This window comes from Conger conger, chromosome 10 (genome assembly GCF_963514075.1).
Source record: "Conger conger chromosome 10, fConCon1.1, whole genome shotgun sequence".
NCBI classification, from domain to species: domain Eukaryota; kingdom Metazoa; phylum Chordata; class Actinopteri; order Anguilliformes; family Congridae; genus Conger; species Conger conger.
The window spans coordinates 7,432,963-7,447,249 of record NC_083769.1 but is presented as its reverse complement, the minus strand read 5'-3'; the positions used below and the strand labels follow the sequence as shown (position 1 = coordinate 7,447,249).

The 14,287-nt window shown below is 46.3% G+C and overlaps 1 protein-coding gene across 1 annotated transcript; it reads left to right on the top strand.

Annotated features, from left to right (window-relative positions):
• The first annotated feature begins 3,481 nt into the window (after window positions 1-3,481).
• Window positions 3,482-7,406, top strand: LOC133139447 (colipase-like). Its single transcript, XM_061259000.1, has 3 exons — window positions 3,482-3,579; window positions 4,401-4,523; window positions 7,196-7,406. The coding sequence occupies exons 1-3, from the start codon at window positions 3,493-3,495 to the stop codon at window positions 7,331-7,333; spliced, it is 348 nt and encodes a 115-aa protein (XP_061114984.1). The 5' UTR covers window positions 3,482-3,492; the 3' UTR covers window positions 7,334-7,406.
• The last annotated feature ends 6,881 nt before the right edge of the window (window positions 7,407-14,287 follow it).

Below are 14,287 nucleotides of genomic sequence, written 5' to 3'. Positions count from 1 at the left end.
TTTCAGTGTGAAAGGAGTGTATTTGTGCCAGCAAGACACATTAAGAAATGCATTAGTAATGGTAATCCTATCTGTGCTATAAGGTAACATCAAACTACATCTTTACTCAAGGGAATTAGAGCGACAAGTTCAATTATTAATTTATAAATTGGGATAAGGTAATATTTTTGTATCCTTCCTTGGGTCCCTTGATAATGGGACCTCTATGAACAGTGAAATTAAATAGATTCCTCTGATGTCATACCATTTTCCACATACAATGCATACTGTGCTTACTGCTCCCTAAATTAATTATTTATTGATCTCTAGAAGCAACATGATCAGCATACAAATAGACTTAGGTTACCTGGTATTAATAATAATAATAAGAATAATAATAAGAATAATAATAATAATAAATAAAATGTATTAAGTGCTTTTCGTCGAATAAACAATCTTAAAGTGCTACATGAAATGATAATATTAAAGATAAGCAGATCAAGACATTTTCATTAGAAAAATGATAGAAACAAACAATGATAAAAAACAAAGTTGCAATACAACTGGAACAATAAAATGTTTAGGTAGACAAAAAAAAAAGTTTTTAATAAAACACATTCCTAAAAAGATATGTTTTAAGTCCAAATTTAAAATTGTTCGGAGTCTGAGTAGCCCTCAGCCCGCACTCTTAACAGGATCCGAGCAGCACTGTTCTGAATGTCCTGGAGCCTGTGGATGTCAGGTTTTGTGTTTCTGTTATCTGTTTCTGTCATGGTTAGTGGCTGTCTCTATTTGTTTCTACTATTGTTTTCTGTTTGGCGTTCGGATTTTTTCTTCCTCCGTCCCGGTGTTTGGATCTCTCCGGGTCATTATCTCCAACGCCTGTGTTCAGTTTCTGTCGGCTATAAATAGAGCTTACCTGCTTTCCGGTGCTTCTAGATTATTATAGGTAGAGGTATAAGAAATTAGCTATTGCATCTCTGTTTGGTTTTATACAGAGACACAGCTATTTCTACTAGTAATAGGATTAGATTTTCTGGTTTTCTGTTTTATCATCCTCTATTCCTTTCTTTTTGCCTGCAGCCTGTTTATCCTCTGTTCAGCTGTTTTAGCAATATTCGCCTCCGTTTGAGGTTGTTTTGTGTCTTTGCCTTGTGCTAGGGAAGTTTTGCTCCCGTTTTTCTGTTTCCTTTTGTTTTTCCTTTTCTCCTGGTGCGGTTTAATTCCGCTTCTGTGGCGTATCTATTTTTAGATACGCTTTCTGAATCCTAATCTGTCACGGTGGTTCTCAATTTTCTAACCCAAACCTGACAGTTTCATGTCTAAGTCCCCAGCATTTTTGCCTTTTGTTACCTACTATTAATCTATTTAAACCTGTCCTTTTCAGTTTCTTGTTGCTAGTTCATCTTTCAGTTATTCTGTTCCCAACCCCGGTTCTAGCTTCCCCGTACCTGTACCCTATACCTGTACCCTGTGATTATTTGTCTGCTCTTGGATTTTATGGTTCTGATTCTCTGCCTGGTTTTTGGTTTTTGTACTTGTACTTTCACTTGTTTTGACTTCCTGGTTTTTAAATGCCTGTTTCCCAATTATGCTCTGCCTGCCCTGCATACGCTCTGCTTGGATTTTGACCGTTGCCTGTTTTTGGACTACGTTTTGGATCTGCCCCTTTGTCATTAAAGCCTGCCTGATTACGTTATCCCTGAGTCAGCGATTGCTCCTCTGTCCCGAACCCTGACAGTAGAGGCTCTTGGCAGGATAATATCCCAATACAGAGTGTTACAGTGGTCAAGCCTCAAGGAGACAAAGGCGTGGACAATCTTCTGATGGACAAAGAGTGGGACAGAGTTTGACAATATTTTAAAGGTGGAAAAGTTAAGTCTTGTGATTGAAGTGAGATTCAGATTCAGAAAGACAGGGACGAATCAAATGCAGATGTTCAGGTGGGAACAGGCAGCTGAGGGGCTTGGAGCAGTTCTTGGGTACAGCTGTGTGTCTTCAGCATAGCAATGGAACAAAATTCCAGGCTGGCTGATGACCTGACCGAGGAGAAGCATGTATAGGATGAACAAAATGGGGCCCAGCCCCAGAGCAACATACATATCTCTGAGATAAATATGAACTGAGCCAACTCGGAGCCATCCCGGATAGAGCAATGGAGTCCTGTAGGAGTTTCAGGAGGATGGTTTGGTTGATTGTATCAAACACTGCACTCAGGTCTAGGAGGATAAGAAGGCATGGGGACCAAGCATCAGCCATAATACGGAGATCATTGGTGACCCTCAGTAGCAGTGTTTCTGTGCTATGAGCAAACCAGAAGCCAGACTGGAAGCTCTCATAGAGGTTGTTACGGTTTAGATTAGGGGTGTCAAACTCCAGTCCTGGAGGGCTGCAGTGTCTGCTGATTTTTGACGTGTTTCAGCATGAGAGATACATTTCTAAGTCTCATTGGCTAAAGAGTCCACAAACCTTGTTCGCAAGGCCTTAATTGGCTGGTGATTGAAAGGAAACCACAAAAACCAGCAGCCAGCTGGTCAGCTCTCGAAGCTGAGCAGCAACCCCTTTTTCAAAGACCGGGGAAAAAAACGGGAGGTTGGAGATAGGCCGGTAACTATCCAGGGCTTCAGGGTCCAGGGTGGGCGTCTTAAGTCCAGGCCTGATTGCAGCCTCTCGAGAGTTTGGAGGATGCTGCCAGGTTGGAGGGAAAGGTTAACTGCCTGGGGGACCAGAGGGCTCAGAGCAGGTCACTAGGGATAGGATCCAGGACTTATGAGGACGTCTGGTGGATTATGGCCTTGATTTCCCCTTGGGTGACTACATCAAAGCAGGGGAGAGGCTGGGGTAGTACTGGAGGGTCAAGAATAGGAGGAGATAGGAGGATATTATGGTATCAGAAAATTGAAGTTTGTGTTTACGAGCGAATGTTGATCTTGTTTTTTTGTGGCGAGAACATTATGGGGTAGGTCCATAAAAGCTAGATTTGTGTCCATAACATGACAGGTATGAATCCTAGGTGTGACACTACTGTCTCCAAATCCTCCAAGTCTGGAGTTAAGCCTGCAAACACTGCAGCCCTCCAGGACTGGAGTTAAAACTATAGATGCTGTGGCCCTCCAGGACTAGTGTTAAACCAGCAGATACTGTGGCCCTCCAGGACTGGTGTTAAAACTATAGACACTGTGGCTCCCCAAGACTGAAGTTAAACCTGCATGCAGTGTGGCTCTCCACAAGTGCAATTTTACATCCCTCCCCTAAACATCAATGTTATGTGATTTGATCTGTAAGACTGTCTGGCTACAAAGCAGATAAACACACACAATTGAAGCATAACCCTTGGACGCAACGTTTTTATTATCTTGTTTTGACTTCTCTGGGAACTGACCAGGTGCAGCTGGCAGGCGAGGTAGAAACCGTGATGTCGCAATGCACTGGTGCATGCTGGGAAGGCGGAGGGCAGCCATATAAGGGCGCCCCACCCCCTGCAGCCACACCGAGGAGCTGATGGAGAACGCCATGAGGAGGCTGCTGCTGATCCTGCTGTGTGGGCTGGCCTGGGCTCTGGCTGCTCCACCACAAGACAAGGGTCTGGTCATAAACCTGGTGAGTCCTCTCCCCGGCGCGGGCGGACTTGCTGCAGTCATTTAGGGGGCAGCTGAGCATGACACGATGGGAGCGTGACAAGTGCTCAGAAAGAAGAGATTGAATGGCGAGAATCCAAATGTGTGTCTGTAACCACAGGTTAATCAGCGATCAGTCAATCGATCAGTATCTTTCATTGGCATTTGGAGCGCTTCAACTGTTTCTTTTGTTGGCCAAGGGATATGTTAATTTTGTACAAACCACATCATATCTTTTTCTGGCGTGGCTACTGTTTGAATTTCCAAGGAAAGTAATGTTGGGATTACGTATCTGCATCTGTGTGTGTGTGTGTGCACATGCGTGCCTGGGTGTGTGTCTGACCGCCTCATGTCTGGGTGTGTATGTCTGTCTGACTGGTCCATGCCGAGGTCTGTGTGTCTGTCTGCCTGCCCCATGTCTGGGTCTGTGTGTCTGTCTGACTGCCCCATGTCTGGGTCTGTGTGTCTGTCTGACTGCCCCATGTCTGGGTCTGTGTGTCTGTCTGACTGCCCCATGTCTGGGTCTGTGTGTCTGTCTGACTGCCCCATGTCTGGGTCTGTGTGTCTGTCTGACTGCCCCATGTCTGGGTCTGTGTGTCTGTCTGACAGCCCCATGTCTGGGTCTGTGTGTCTGTCTGTCTGCCTGCCCCATGTCTGGGTCTGTGTGTCTGTGTGTCTGCCTGCCCCATGTCTGGGTCTGTGTGTCTGTGTGTCTGACTGCCCCATGTCTGGGTCTGTGTGTGTGTCTGTCTGCCTGCCCCATGTCTGGGTCTGTGTGTGACCGCCCCATGTCTGGTTTTGCAGGATAACGGAGAGCTGTGCTTCATCAGCATGCAGTGTAAGAGCTCCTGTTGCCACCGCAGCAGTGGGGTGAGCCTGTCCCGCTGTGCCCCCCAGGCAGCCGAGAACCAGGAGTGCTCCAAGAAGGTAAGCCATGACCTGTAACAGCCTGGCCAATGGGCCTGTAGCTTACTGTGACCCGTAACAGCCTGGCCAATGGGCCTGTAGCTCACTATGACCTGTAACAGCCTGGCCAATGGGCCTGTAGCTCACTGTGACCCATAACAGCCCAGCCAATGGGCCTGTAGCTTACTGTGACCCGTAACAGCCTGGCCAATGGGCCTGTAGCTCACCGTGACCCGTAACAGCCCAGCCAATGGGCCTGTAGCTTACTGTGACCCGTAACAGCCTGGCCAATGGGCCTGTAGCTTACTGTGACCCGTAACAGCCTGGCCAATGGGCCTGTAGCTCACTATGACCTGTAACAGCCTGGCCAATGGGCCTGTAGCTCACTGTGACCCGTAACAGCCCGGTCAATGGGCATTATCCCCTTGAGAAAAGCGCTTCTGTGAAACTCTAGTGGTAATGATTGATTGTTCTCTGAAAAACACAATAAGATGTTTTAAGCTTCTCCTGATAAGAGCATCTAAAAGGTCTCCAACCCCAACCTTAGAGGGTTGTAGAGTGGCAGGTTTTGATTTTCACCTTAATGCGAAACCCGAGAAGTCAGCTGAGATGACGTGCTTGCGTAATCAAACTGACTTTAATCGCTTTGTGCTTAAGGGCTGAGCAACACTGAATAGAAAACTCTGCAGTTCCTATTGATGCAAATGTAAGCGTTAATCGACACACAACCCAGTGTCACATGACACCAGTGTGTTAGTCTGTGGTTGCTAGGGCACTGGGTGTGACACCTGTGTGAAACTGTGGAAGCAGGTGTTTCGCTAACAGATAGAGGGGTAATTTTGGACTCAAGGACTATTAGCACACAATTCACAGCATGTGACATGCTAATGGGAACGCTTGAGGCTACGGTTGCTAGAGGCCGAGGGGCGGAGGTGACGGTTGTGGGTAGGGGTGTGTGGAGTGTGACACCTGTGTGAGACGGTGTGCAAACGTCTGTTCCAGCAAGGCCAAGTCCCTGCAGATTAGCAGCCAGGGAGATCAAGGCCAGACCAAACGCTGTCAGAGCAGAGAGGTCCCAGCGCCAGGCCATAGCGACTCCCCTTTCCGTAACTGGATCAGATTAGGCCAGTTAAAAATACCGTGTTAATGTTGCAGGTGCTTTTTTTACATATGAAGAGAAGGGGAGGTATTTTCTGACACCGCAAAAATGGGGGCAAGACTTAAACTGATTCTTAAACAGCATAATTATTTCCAAACCTTTCCAGCCCAGGATTAATTGAATAGGAAGTCATATGTTTTATGTTTGTCTTGACACACTTTTCTGTTTTCTGACAGACAGCGATTATAGCTTATTCATTGTCTTTTCTCTGGGTCTTTTTCGATTTAACAGGATTATTTGAATTAGGCGGATGTCTGCACTGAGTAAACCTGGTTGTCCCCAAATCTGGAACATGGACTGAAGGAAAAAGAGCTGTTCCGGGTTTTACTCTTACTGTTAATTTTACTGTGCAATTATCTGGATAACTCAAATAATCTTGCTTTGTGGAATGCCCCCCAGGTGTCTGGTTAACAAATAATGAATTCAATCGCAAAGGGGAAACCCTAGTAATGGAGCCAACAGCACCACCCGGTGGCAAAGTTTAATAGTGCATCTCTAATTACACCTGGAAGTACATTGTAAATAAAACTCAAGCTAAACTGAGGTAAAACTGTATTTACATGTTCGCATACATGTAATTCAGCACAAATGAAAACAAGCCCTTCGGTTTCAACTGGACAAATATATTACAGGTGCACAAGCTGGATTCCCACATTAGCTATGAACTAACCATTGTGTTTTGTGGTTAAACAAAGCACACCCCAGGTAAATTGATGCACTTGTCCCTTGTCACATGTCTAAGGCTGCTCTGTGGAACAGGGTCCTAGTCTGAGATTATCAGGTTGACAAGTGAGGCTAGCATGAAGGTAAACCCCCTGATAAACCCTGAAATGGTCTGATTGGACGTGGTCTGGGGTGAGATGTTCTGATTGGACATGGTCTGCATTCAGATGCTCTGATTGGATGTGGTCAGCAGTGAGATGGTGAAAACACTGGGGGTTTTCAAGACCAGGCTTGATATGGTGCTATTTGCCTTTTAGGCAAACTAAGCAGTAGCTATACTTTGGTGCTAGGAAGAGGTGAGCATTGCTGGGCTGAATGGTCTGTTGGTCAGTGAGATAGTCTGATTGGATGTGGTCTGCAGTGACATGGTCTGATTGGACGTGGTCTGCTGTAAGATGGTCTGATTGGACGTGGCCTGCAATGTGATGGTCTGATTAGACGTGGTCTGCAGTAAGATGGTCTGATTGGACGTGGCCTGCAGTGAGATGGTCTGATTGGACGTGGTCTGCAGTAAGATGGTCTGATTGGACGTGGCCTGCAGTGTGATGGTCTGATTGGACACAGCCTGCAGTTAGAATGGTCTGATTGGATGCAGTCTGCAGTTAGAATGGTCTGATTGGATGCAGTCTGCAGTTAGAATGGTCTGATTGGACGTGGTCTCTACAGTGTGATGGTCTGATTGGACACGGTCTGCAGTTAGAGCGGTCTGATTGGATGCAGTCTGTGGAGAGATGGTCTGATTGGATGCGGTCTGCAGTTAGAGCGGTCTGATTGGACGCGGTCCTGTCCTGTCCATCTCATCTCCACACAGACCCTGTACGGAACGTACTACCGCTGCACCTGTGAGAGTGGACTGTCCTGTGAGGGAGACTTCTCCATCGGGGGCTCCATCACCAACACCAACTTTGGGATCTGCAAGGACCCCAGGGGGGAGGCTAGCACCGCCTGACTCCAGGGCGAGAGAGCAGCGTGAAGTACCATCTCCAACCATGCCAGGAACAATAAATCTGGGCCTCAATGCCTTCTGCTTTCTCGTCTCCTTCAGCCTGTGTGTGTTAGGTGTGTGTTTGTGGATGTTGCGGGTGCTCTTAACCCTCCTATTATCTTTGGGGTCTATTTGACCCCACTCGGTGTTTGGCATCTCTTAAAAACCAGTTAAGCCTTTTTTACGTTGATTCTGTATGATATTTCTAATTTTCTAATTTGGTGGGATTAAATAGTAAAAGTGCAACAAACATAATGCTATGTAAAGTCCTGTACCGACTTGGCATACACATGTGTTGTGCAGTGTTATTTTCACCCTCTGTAACTGTATAAAATGTAAGAAAATATACCTTTTTTTCCCCCCTCAGATTTCTTAGTGAATGATTCTGGTGGCACTTCCCCATTCAGGTGCTCAGGTGCTTCCTGTACCTCAGGCTCTAAAATGAGATGTTTCTCACAGATTTTTCATATTTATAGATAAAAGGCTAGTAATTTGGGAGACAATAAGAAGGCGACACTATGTGCCAAAAATGTTCTATTACAATATATTTCGTTTATTTCAACTGTTGGGCTCAATCTGACCCCAAATGTAAAATCAATCTGACCCCAAATGTAAAACCTGTCATAAAATGATATCATAATAGGAGGGTTAAATGTCCAGGATAATGCCACGATTCACATGTACAAGTCTTTTTTTAAAGTTTTAATATGAATACACTTAATGGAAGTAACATTGCACCTATGTCATGCTATCAGGTTTTTTCTGAGGGGAGCTTGCGGTATTGCTAGCTGGACAGATGCTATTCCTGAGTGCAGTCAGAGAAGTGAAAATGAAACAGAAACCAACCTGTTGCATTCACATTAAAACAACAGCTAAGATTTACTAATCTTCTGCTTGTCACACTGTATAAAAGGAAAGGAAACTGTCACCACACAAAAAGATTTTGGTATCAAAATGTTCAGTTTTGCAGTCAGAGTTCACCCAAATGGGCATTTCATGAATGAACCACATATCATTGAAGTATGGTACATTTGCTTTAATGTTTTTCAAGTCAAAAAGTAAAATTTAAACTCATTGATGCTTTTCTTCTATACTTCTATGCTATTAATTCATCTTCAAACAATTATCAACATTGAAAACTGTAAAGGGAGGGCTATCATTTATATAGGTTTTGCTTTTGTTAGGCTAGAACTTGTGGTCACTAGCTACAATTCTAGCAAAAATGCACTGTTGGGGATGGTTGTCATATTTACTTTGGTGTTGTCACGTCATTTTTCATGTCAAATCTAAAGCCTATAACGATTGTCTATCCCGACACATTTGAAATGTTATCTGGTTATGTCCATCAAAGACATGTGCTTTTTACTGAAGCAGTACCTTACCTAGTTGAGAAAGGTTGTTGAAAAACCTGGAAAAAACACACATCCAATGATTTTCCACATTAACACGTTTCGCCATCTTGAACGCACACCAGATGCTCTCCTCCATGATCTTCCATTCAAAGTGCTGCCGCGGAGGTGATGCAACCCACAAACTCGAGTTCTTGATGGGGATTCCGCTGAAAAAGAATTGAGCTCATGTAACAGCTAAAGGTGTAACTCAGTAACTCTCTGTGAGCCTGGCCATAGCAATCTCTATAGAGAGCAGCAACAAACGTGCACATTTTTGGTTGAGATGTACGGTTGGTAGATATATTCTCAGAAATCATTCACGGGCATAACCAAAAGCAATACTGCACGTATATGGACCTATACATAATTATTAACATTTGTCCAAAAGTAATTGACAAATTAAACTAAGTCACGGCTAACTCAACTCAACTATTGTGCCTTCAGAGTCAGGCAATGATAGCGTTACCCCCTAATAAACCATAGGAATAAATTATATCAGCACTATTTATAATCAGCCCAGTCAGTGTTTGTGTACAAGGAAGAATATTTCAAATAGAGAGATTTCAGATGACTGGCTGCCATTTGCAATTTTGTCAGTTTTAAGCAAGAAAATATACCTGAAGTAACTCCAAAGCAGCTTGTAAAGCCAAAGTAGTCCCCCAGAGGTTGTGCGCGTGTGTATGATTATTCTCCAAAATGTACATTTCACCTTTTTCTTTTCTTCAACATTATCGGATATGACCTGAGACCACTGTGCATTTTCATTTTATATAAAGCTCACTCTTTCCATTAATAATATGCTCAATTTTGGACTGAAAAAACACCTGTATACTCATATTATACCATACATGTAATGCCTGGGACCGGTGGAGAGCCAGGAGCGACTTAGGGTAATACCTATAAGCCACAAAATCCCGGGAGATAGGGGAACAGGGAGAACACAAATACGGAGAGGGACTACTCCCAGAACAGAGGGAGGAACAGAAAATAACCAGGAGACAAACTCCGACCAAATAAAAGATAAAGCCCAAAATTGCCTATCAGAACATAAAACGACCCATGAAAACCAGGGCGAACAACCCAACCGAAATAAGTGCTGAAAAGGCGAGCACTGAAAACCCCAGACCAACCTAGTAAAAACACCAGGCACGAAAATAAAGAACCTTGAGTCGCAGCTCAGGAAAAACACCAACCAAAATACAATTACCGGGGACAACGTCCCTCACCCATAAGCTCACACGAACTAGAAATAATACAAAAACTAAGAACCTTTAGGAAGGCATCAGCAGTGCACGTCGCACTAGCAAACTGAGCACCTCCCTTACCTTTTCTTGTAAATAGTGAAAGAAACCCAAACAAGCACGATACCTGACTCATAAGTACAAAGTCTACCGTGTGCTTACCAGCTTGGTGCAAGAGCGCACAGTTGCCACCAAAGCATAGACCAGTAGTCAGGGAGTGCTTTAAATACCTTCAGGAGGTAGGCTCCCTTGGCACTAATGAGGACCAGGTGGAAAATAATAAAGCTCTGGGGCCTCATTTATAAAACTGTGCTTAGGATTCACGTCAAAAGGTTGCGTAAGCATGAAACCTAGGACGTGCGTACGCAAAAAAATATTCTGATTTATAAAACAGTGCATACGCACGTCCCACGCCAGTTTTCCTATTCTTATAAATCACAATCAACTCTAAATGTGGCGCAACTTTGCCAGCTTCATGTCCCGCCCACAGTTGCCTATAAATAGGCAGTGAAACACCCCTAATGAATATGCATTTCACGAAGACGACAATGGCAAACGCTGAAAAGAAGGCCAAGAAAAAGGATTTCAGCCATTTGATTGCCTCTGAAAAGCTACAGGTGTGGAAATTATCCTGATTGATTGTAAATGACGAACAGTTCTGCACAACGACTGTGATGATGACGATGATAATAATAGTAAGTGCATCATTCTGACCAGGTGTTTAGTATCGCTGCGGGTTTCCTCTAGACGCGGTAAAGTTGATTTTTTTAAATTGCTCATTTGAACAGCAAGGGTTAGGGCTTGAGCCACGTTGTTTGTCTATTACCTGTTAATCACTTCTACTGGTTGCATACCCGTAGAGTGATTGAACATTCGTCTTAAGTAACTTAAATAGCTGTGGAATTTATCAGTAGATTAGCTTTGATTTGGTATTGCTTGTGAGCAATTGTAGGCCATTTAAATAGGCGTTTCAGAGCGACGCTAGCGTATATAAGACTGGCGAAAGTTGTCCTTAGTCAGTAAGTGCATCATTCTGACCAGGTGTTTAGTATCGCTGCGGGTTTCCTCTAGACGCGGTAAAGTTGATTTTTTTAAATTGCTCATTTGAACAGCAAGGGTTAGGGCTTGAGCCACGTTGTTTGTCTATTACCTGTTAATCACTTCTACTGGTTGCATACCCGTAGAGTGATTGAACATTCGTCTTAAGTAACTTAAATAGCTGTGGAATTTATCAGTAGATTAGCTTTGATTTGGTATTGCTTGTGAGCAATTGTAGGCCATTTAAATAGGCGTGTCAGAGCGACGCTAGCGTATATTAGACTGGCGAAAGTTGTCCTTAGTCAGTAAGTGCATCATTCTGACCAGGTGTTTAGTATCGCTGCGGGTTTCCTCTAGACGCGGTAAAGTTGATTTTTTTAAATTGCTCATTTGAACAGCAAGGGTTAGGGCTTGGCGGCATGGATGGTGCAGTGGGTAGCACTGCCGCCTCACAGCAAGGAGGTCCTGGGTTCGAATCCCCGTCGGCCGGGGCCTCTCTGTGCGGAGTTTGCATGTTCTCCCCGTGTCTGCGTGGGTTTCCTCCGGGTACTCCGGTTTCCTCCCACAGTCCAAAGACATGCACGTTAGGCTGATTGGAGAGTCTAAATTGCCCGTAGGTATGAGTGTGTGAGTGAATGGTGTGTGTGCCCTGCGATAGACTGGCGACCTGTCCAGGGTGTATTCCTGCCTTTCGCCCAATGTATGCTGGGATAGGCTCCAGCCCCCCTGCGACCCTGATCAGGATAAGCGGGTTCAGATAATGGATGGATGGATGGATGGGTTAGGGCTTGAGCCACGTTGTTTGTCTATTACCTGTTAATCACTTCTACTGGTTGCATACCCGTAGAGTGATTGAACATTCGTCTTAAGTAACTTAAATAGCTGTGGAATTTATCAGTAGATTAGCTTTGATTTGGTATTGCTTGTGAGCAATTGTAGGCCATTTAAATAGGCGTGTCAGAGCGACGCTCCGTCCCCGTTTGTGATGTTATGTTTCACCCCATCCCAGTCTGCTCTCTCCCTCGAAGACCCCCCCTGCAACGTGGGCCTCCACGGCGTCGGAACCCCTCAAACCTCAGCTATCCCCCGCTGACCCCCTGTGAGGACTTTGCTGTCACAGGGGGACTGTGGAACTGCCAGTCTGCCACTCGGAAGGCTGACTTCATCCCTGCGTATGCCTCCCTCCAGTCCCTACAATTCCTTGCCCTAACTGAGACCTGGATCACACCTGACAACACCGCCACTCCCGCTGCCCTCTCATCCTCCTTCTCCTTCTCGCACACTCCCCGGCCTTCCGGCCGTGGCGGTGGTACTGGTCTTTTAATTTCCCCCTCGTGGAAATTTTCTGTTCTCCCCCTCTCTGACCTGTCCATATCCACTTTTGAATTCCATTCTGTTGCAGTATCCTACCCTACTAACCTTTTCATTGCAGTTATCTACCGTCCTCCAGGGCCCCTGGGAAACTTCCTTGATGAGCTAGACACCCTTCTCAGCTCCTTCCCTGAGGATGGCACCCCACTGATTCTCCTTGGAGACTTCAACATCCACCTAGAAGCCTCCCAGTCTGCCGCCTTCCTACCGCTAATCGACTCCTTCGGCCTCTCCCTGCAACACTCTCCTCCGACCCACAAGGCGGGCAATGTCCTAGACCTTGTCTTTGTAAGGAACTGCTCATGCTCCGATTTCACGGTTACCCCTCTGCATACATCTGATCACCACTTCATCTCATTCTCCCTCCCTCTTCCTCCCCATCCTCCTCCCCCTCCTCCCACCCACACTTCCTCAGCCCGCCGTAACCTCCGCTCCCTCTCACCCTCTTCCTTTGCCAGCACCGTCACCGCCTCACTCCCCCCTCTCGAATCCTTCTCCAAACTCCCCGCTGACTCTGCATCTGCCACCCTCCTTTCATCTCTCTCCTCCGCCTTTGACTCTCTCTGTCCCCCTGTCTCAAAACCACCTCGCACATCCCCTCCCAGTCCTTGGATATCTGATACCCTCCGTACCTCCAGGGCCAGCCTCCGCGCAGCGGAGAGGAAGTGGGGGAAATCCAGAGACGCTTCCGACCTCATGATTTACCAGTCTCTCCTGGCGGCATTCTCTTCCGATGTCACTGCCGCCAAAGCAAAATACTATCAAACGCAAATTCAGAACTCTGCTTCTAACCCCCGGAAACTTTTCTCCATTTTCTCCTCTCTCCTCAACGCACCGCCTCCTCCTCCTCAGTCCTCCTTCGCTGCTGATTTCTTCGATGAGAAGGTCACAGTCATCCGCAGATCCTTTACAACCACCACCCCCCTCACTGTGCCCCTCCCCCCCTCTAGGCCCATCCCTTCCTTTTCCACTTTCTCCCCCCTTACGGACTCTGATGTTTCTCAACTCCTGCTCTGCCACCGCCCTACAACCTGTGCCCTTGACCCTATCCCCTCTTCTCTTCTCCAAACTATCACACCTGACATTCTCCCATTTGTCACCTCCCTTGTCAACTCCTCCCTGTCTTCTGGCTGTTTTCCGGCATCCTCCAAGAGGGCCCACATCACTCCGCTGCTAAAAAAGCCTACCCTGGATCCTTCCATCATCCAGAACTACCGCCCGGTATCTCTTCTTCCTTTCCTTTCTAAAACTATAGAACGAGCTGCTTCTACTCAACTTTCTTCTTTCTTTTCTAACAACAACCTGCTAGACCCCCATCAGTCTGGCTTCAGATCGGGCCACTCGACAGAGACTGCGCTCCTCTCCGTCAGTGAGTCACTTCATGCCGCACGAGCAGCCTCCCTCTCCTCTATCCTCATTCTTCTAGATCTCTCTGCTGCCTTCGACACTGTGGATCACTCCATCCTCCTGTCTGCCCTGTCAGCAACGGGCATCTGTGGCACAGCCCTGGACTGGATTGAGTCCTACCTCTCTGGTCGCTCCTTCCAGGTTGCCTGGGCTGGTTCGGTATCGACACCTCGGCCCCTCGCCACAGGGGTTCCCCAGGGCTCAGTCCTTGGCCCGCTTCTTTTTTCTCTCTACACTCGCTCCCTTGGCCCTGTGATCACTGCACATGGGCTATCCTACCACTGCTATGCGGACGATACCCAACTCTTCGTCTCGTTCCCGCCGTCTGATACGCAGGTTTCAGCCCGTATCTCTGCTTGCCTGAGGGACATCCAGAGCTGGATGGACAACCACCATCTAAAGCTCAACCCAGGTAAAACTGAAATGATATTCATCCCTGCTAATACCTCTCCCCATCTGGATCTCTCCAT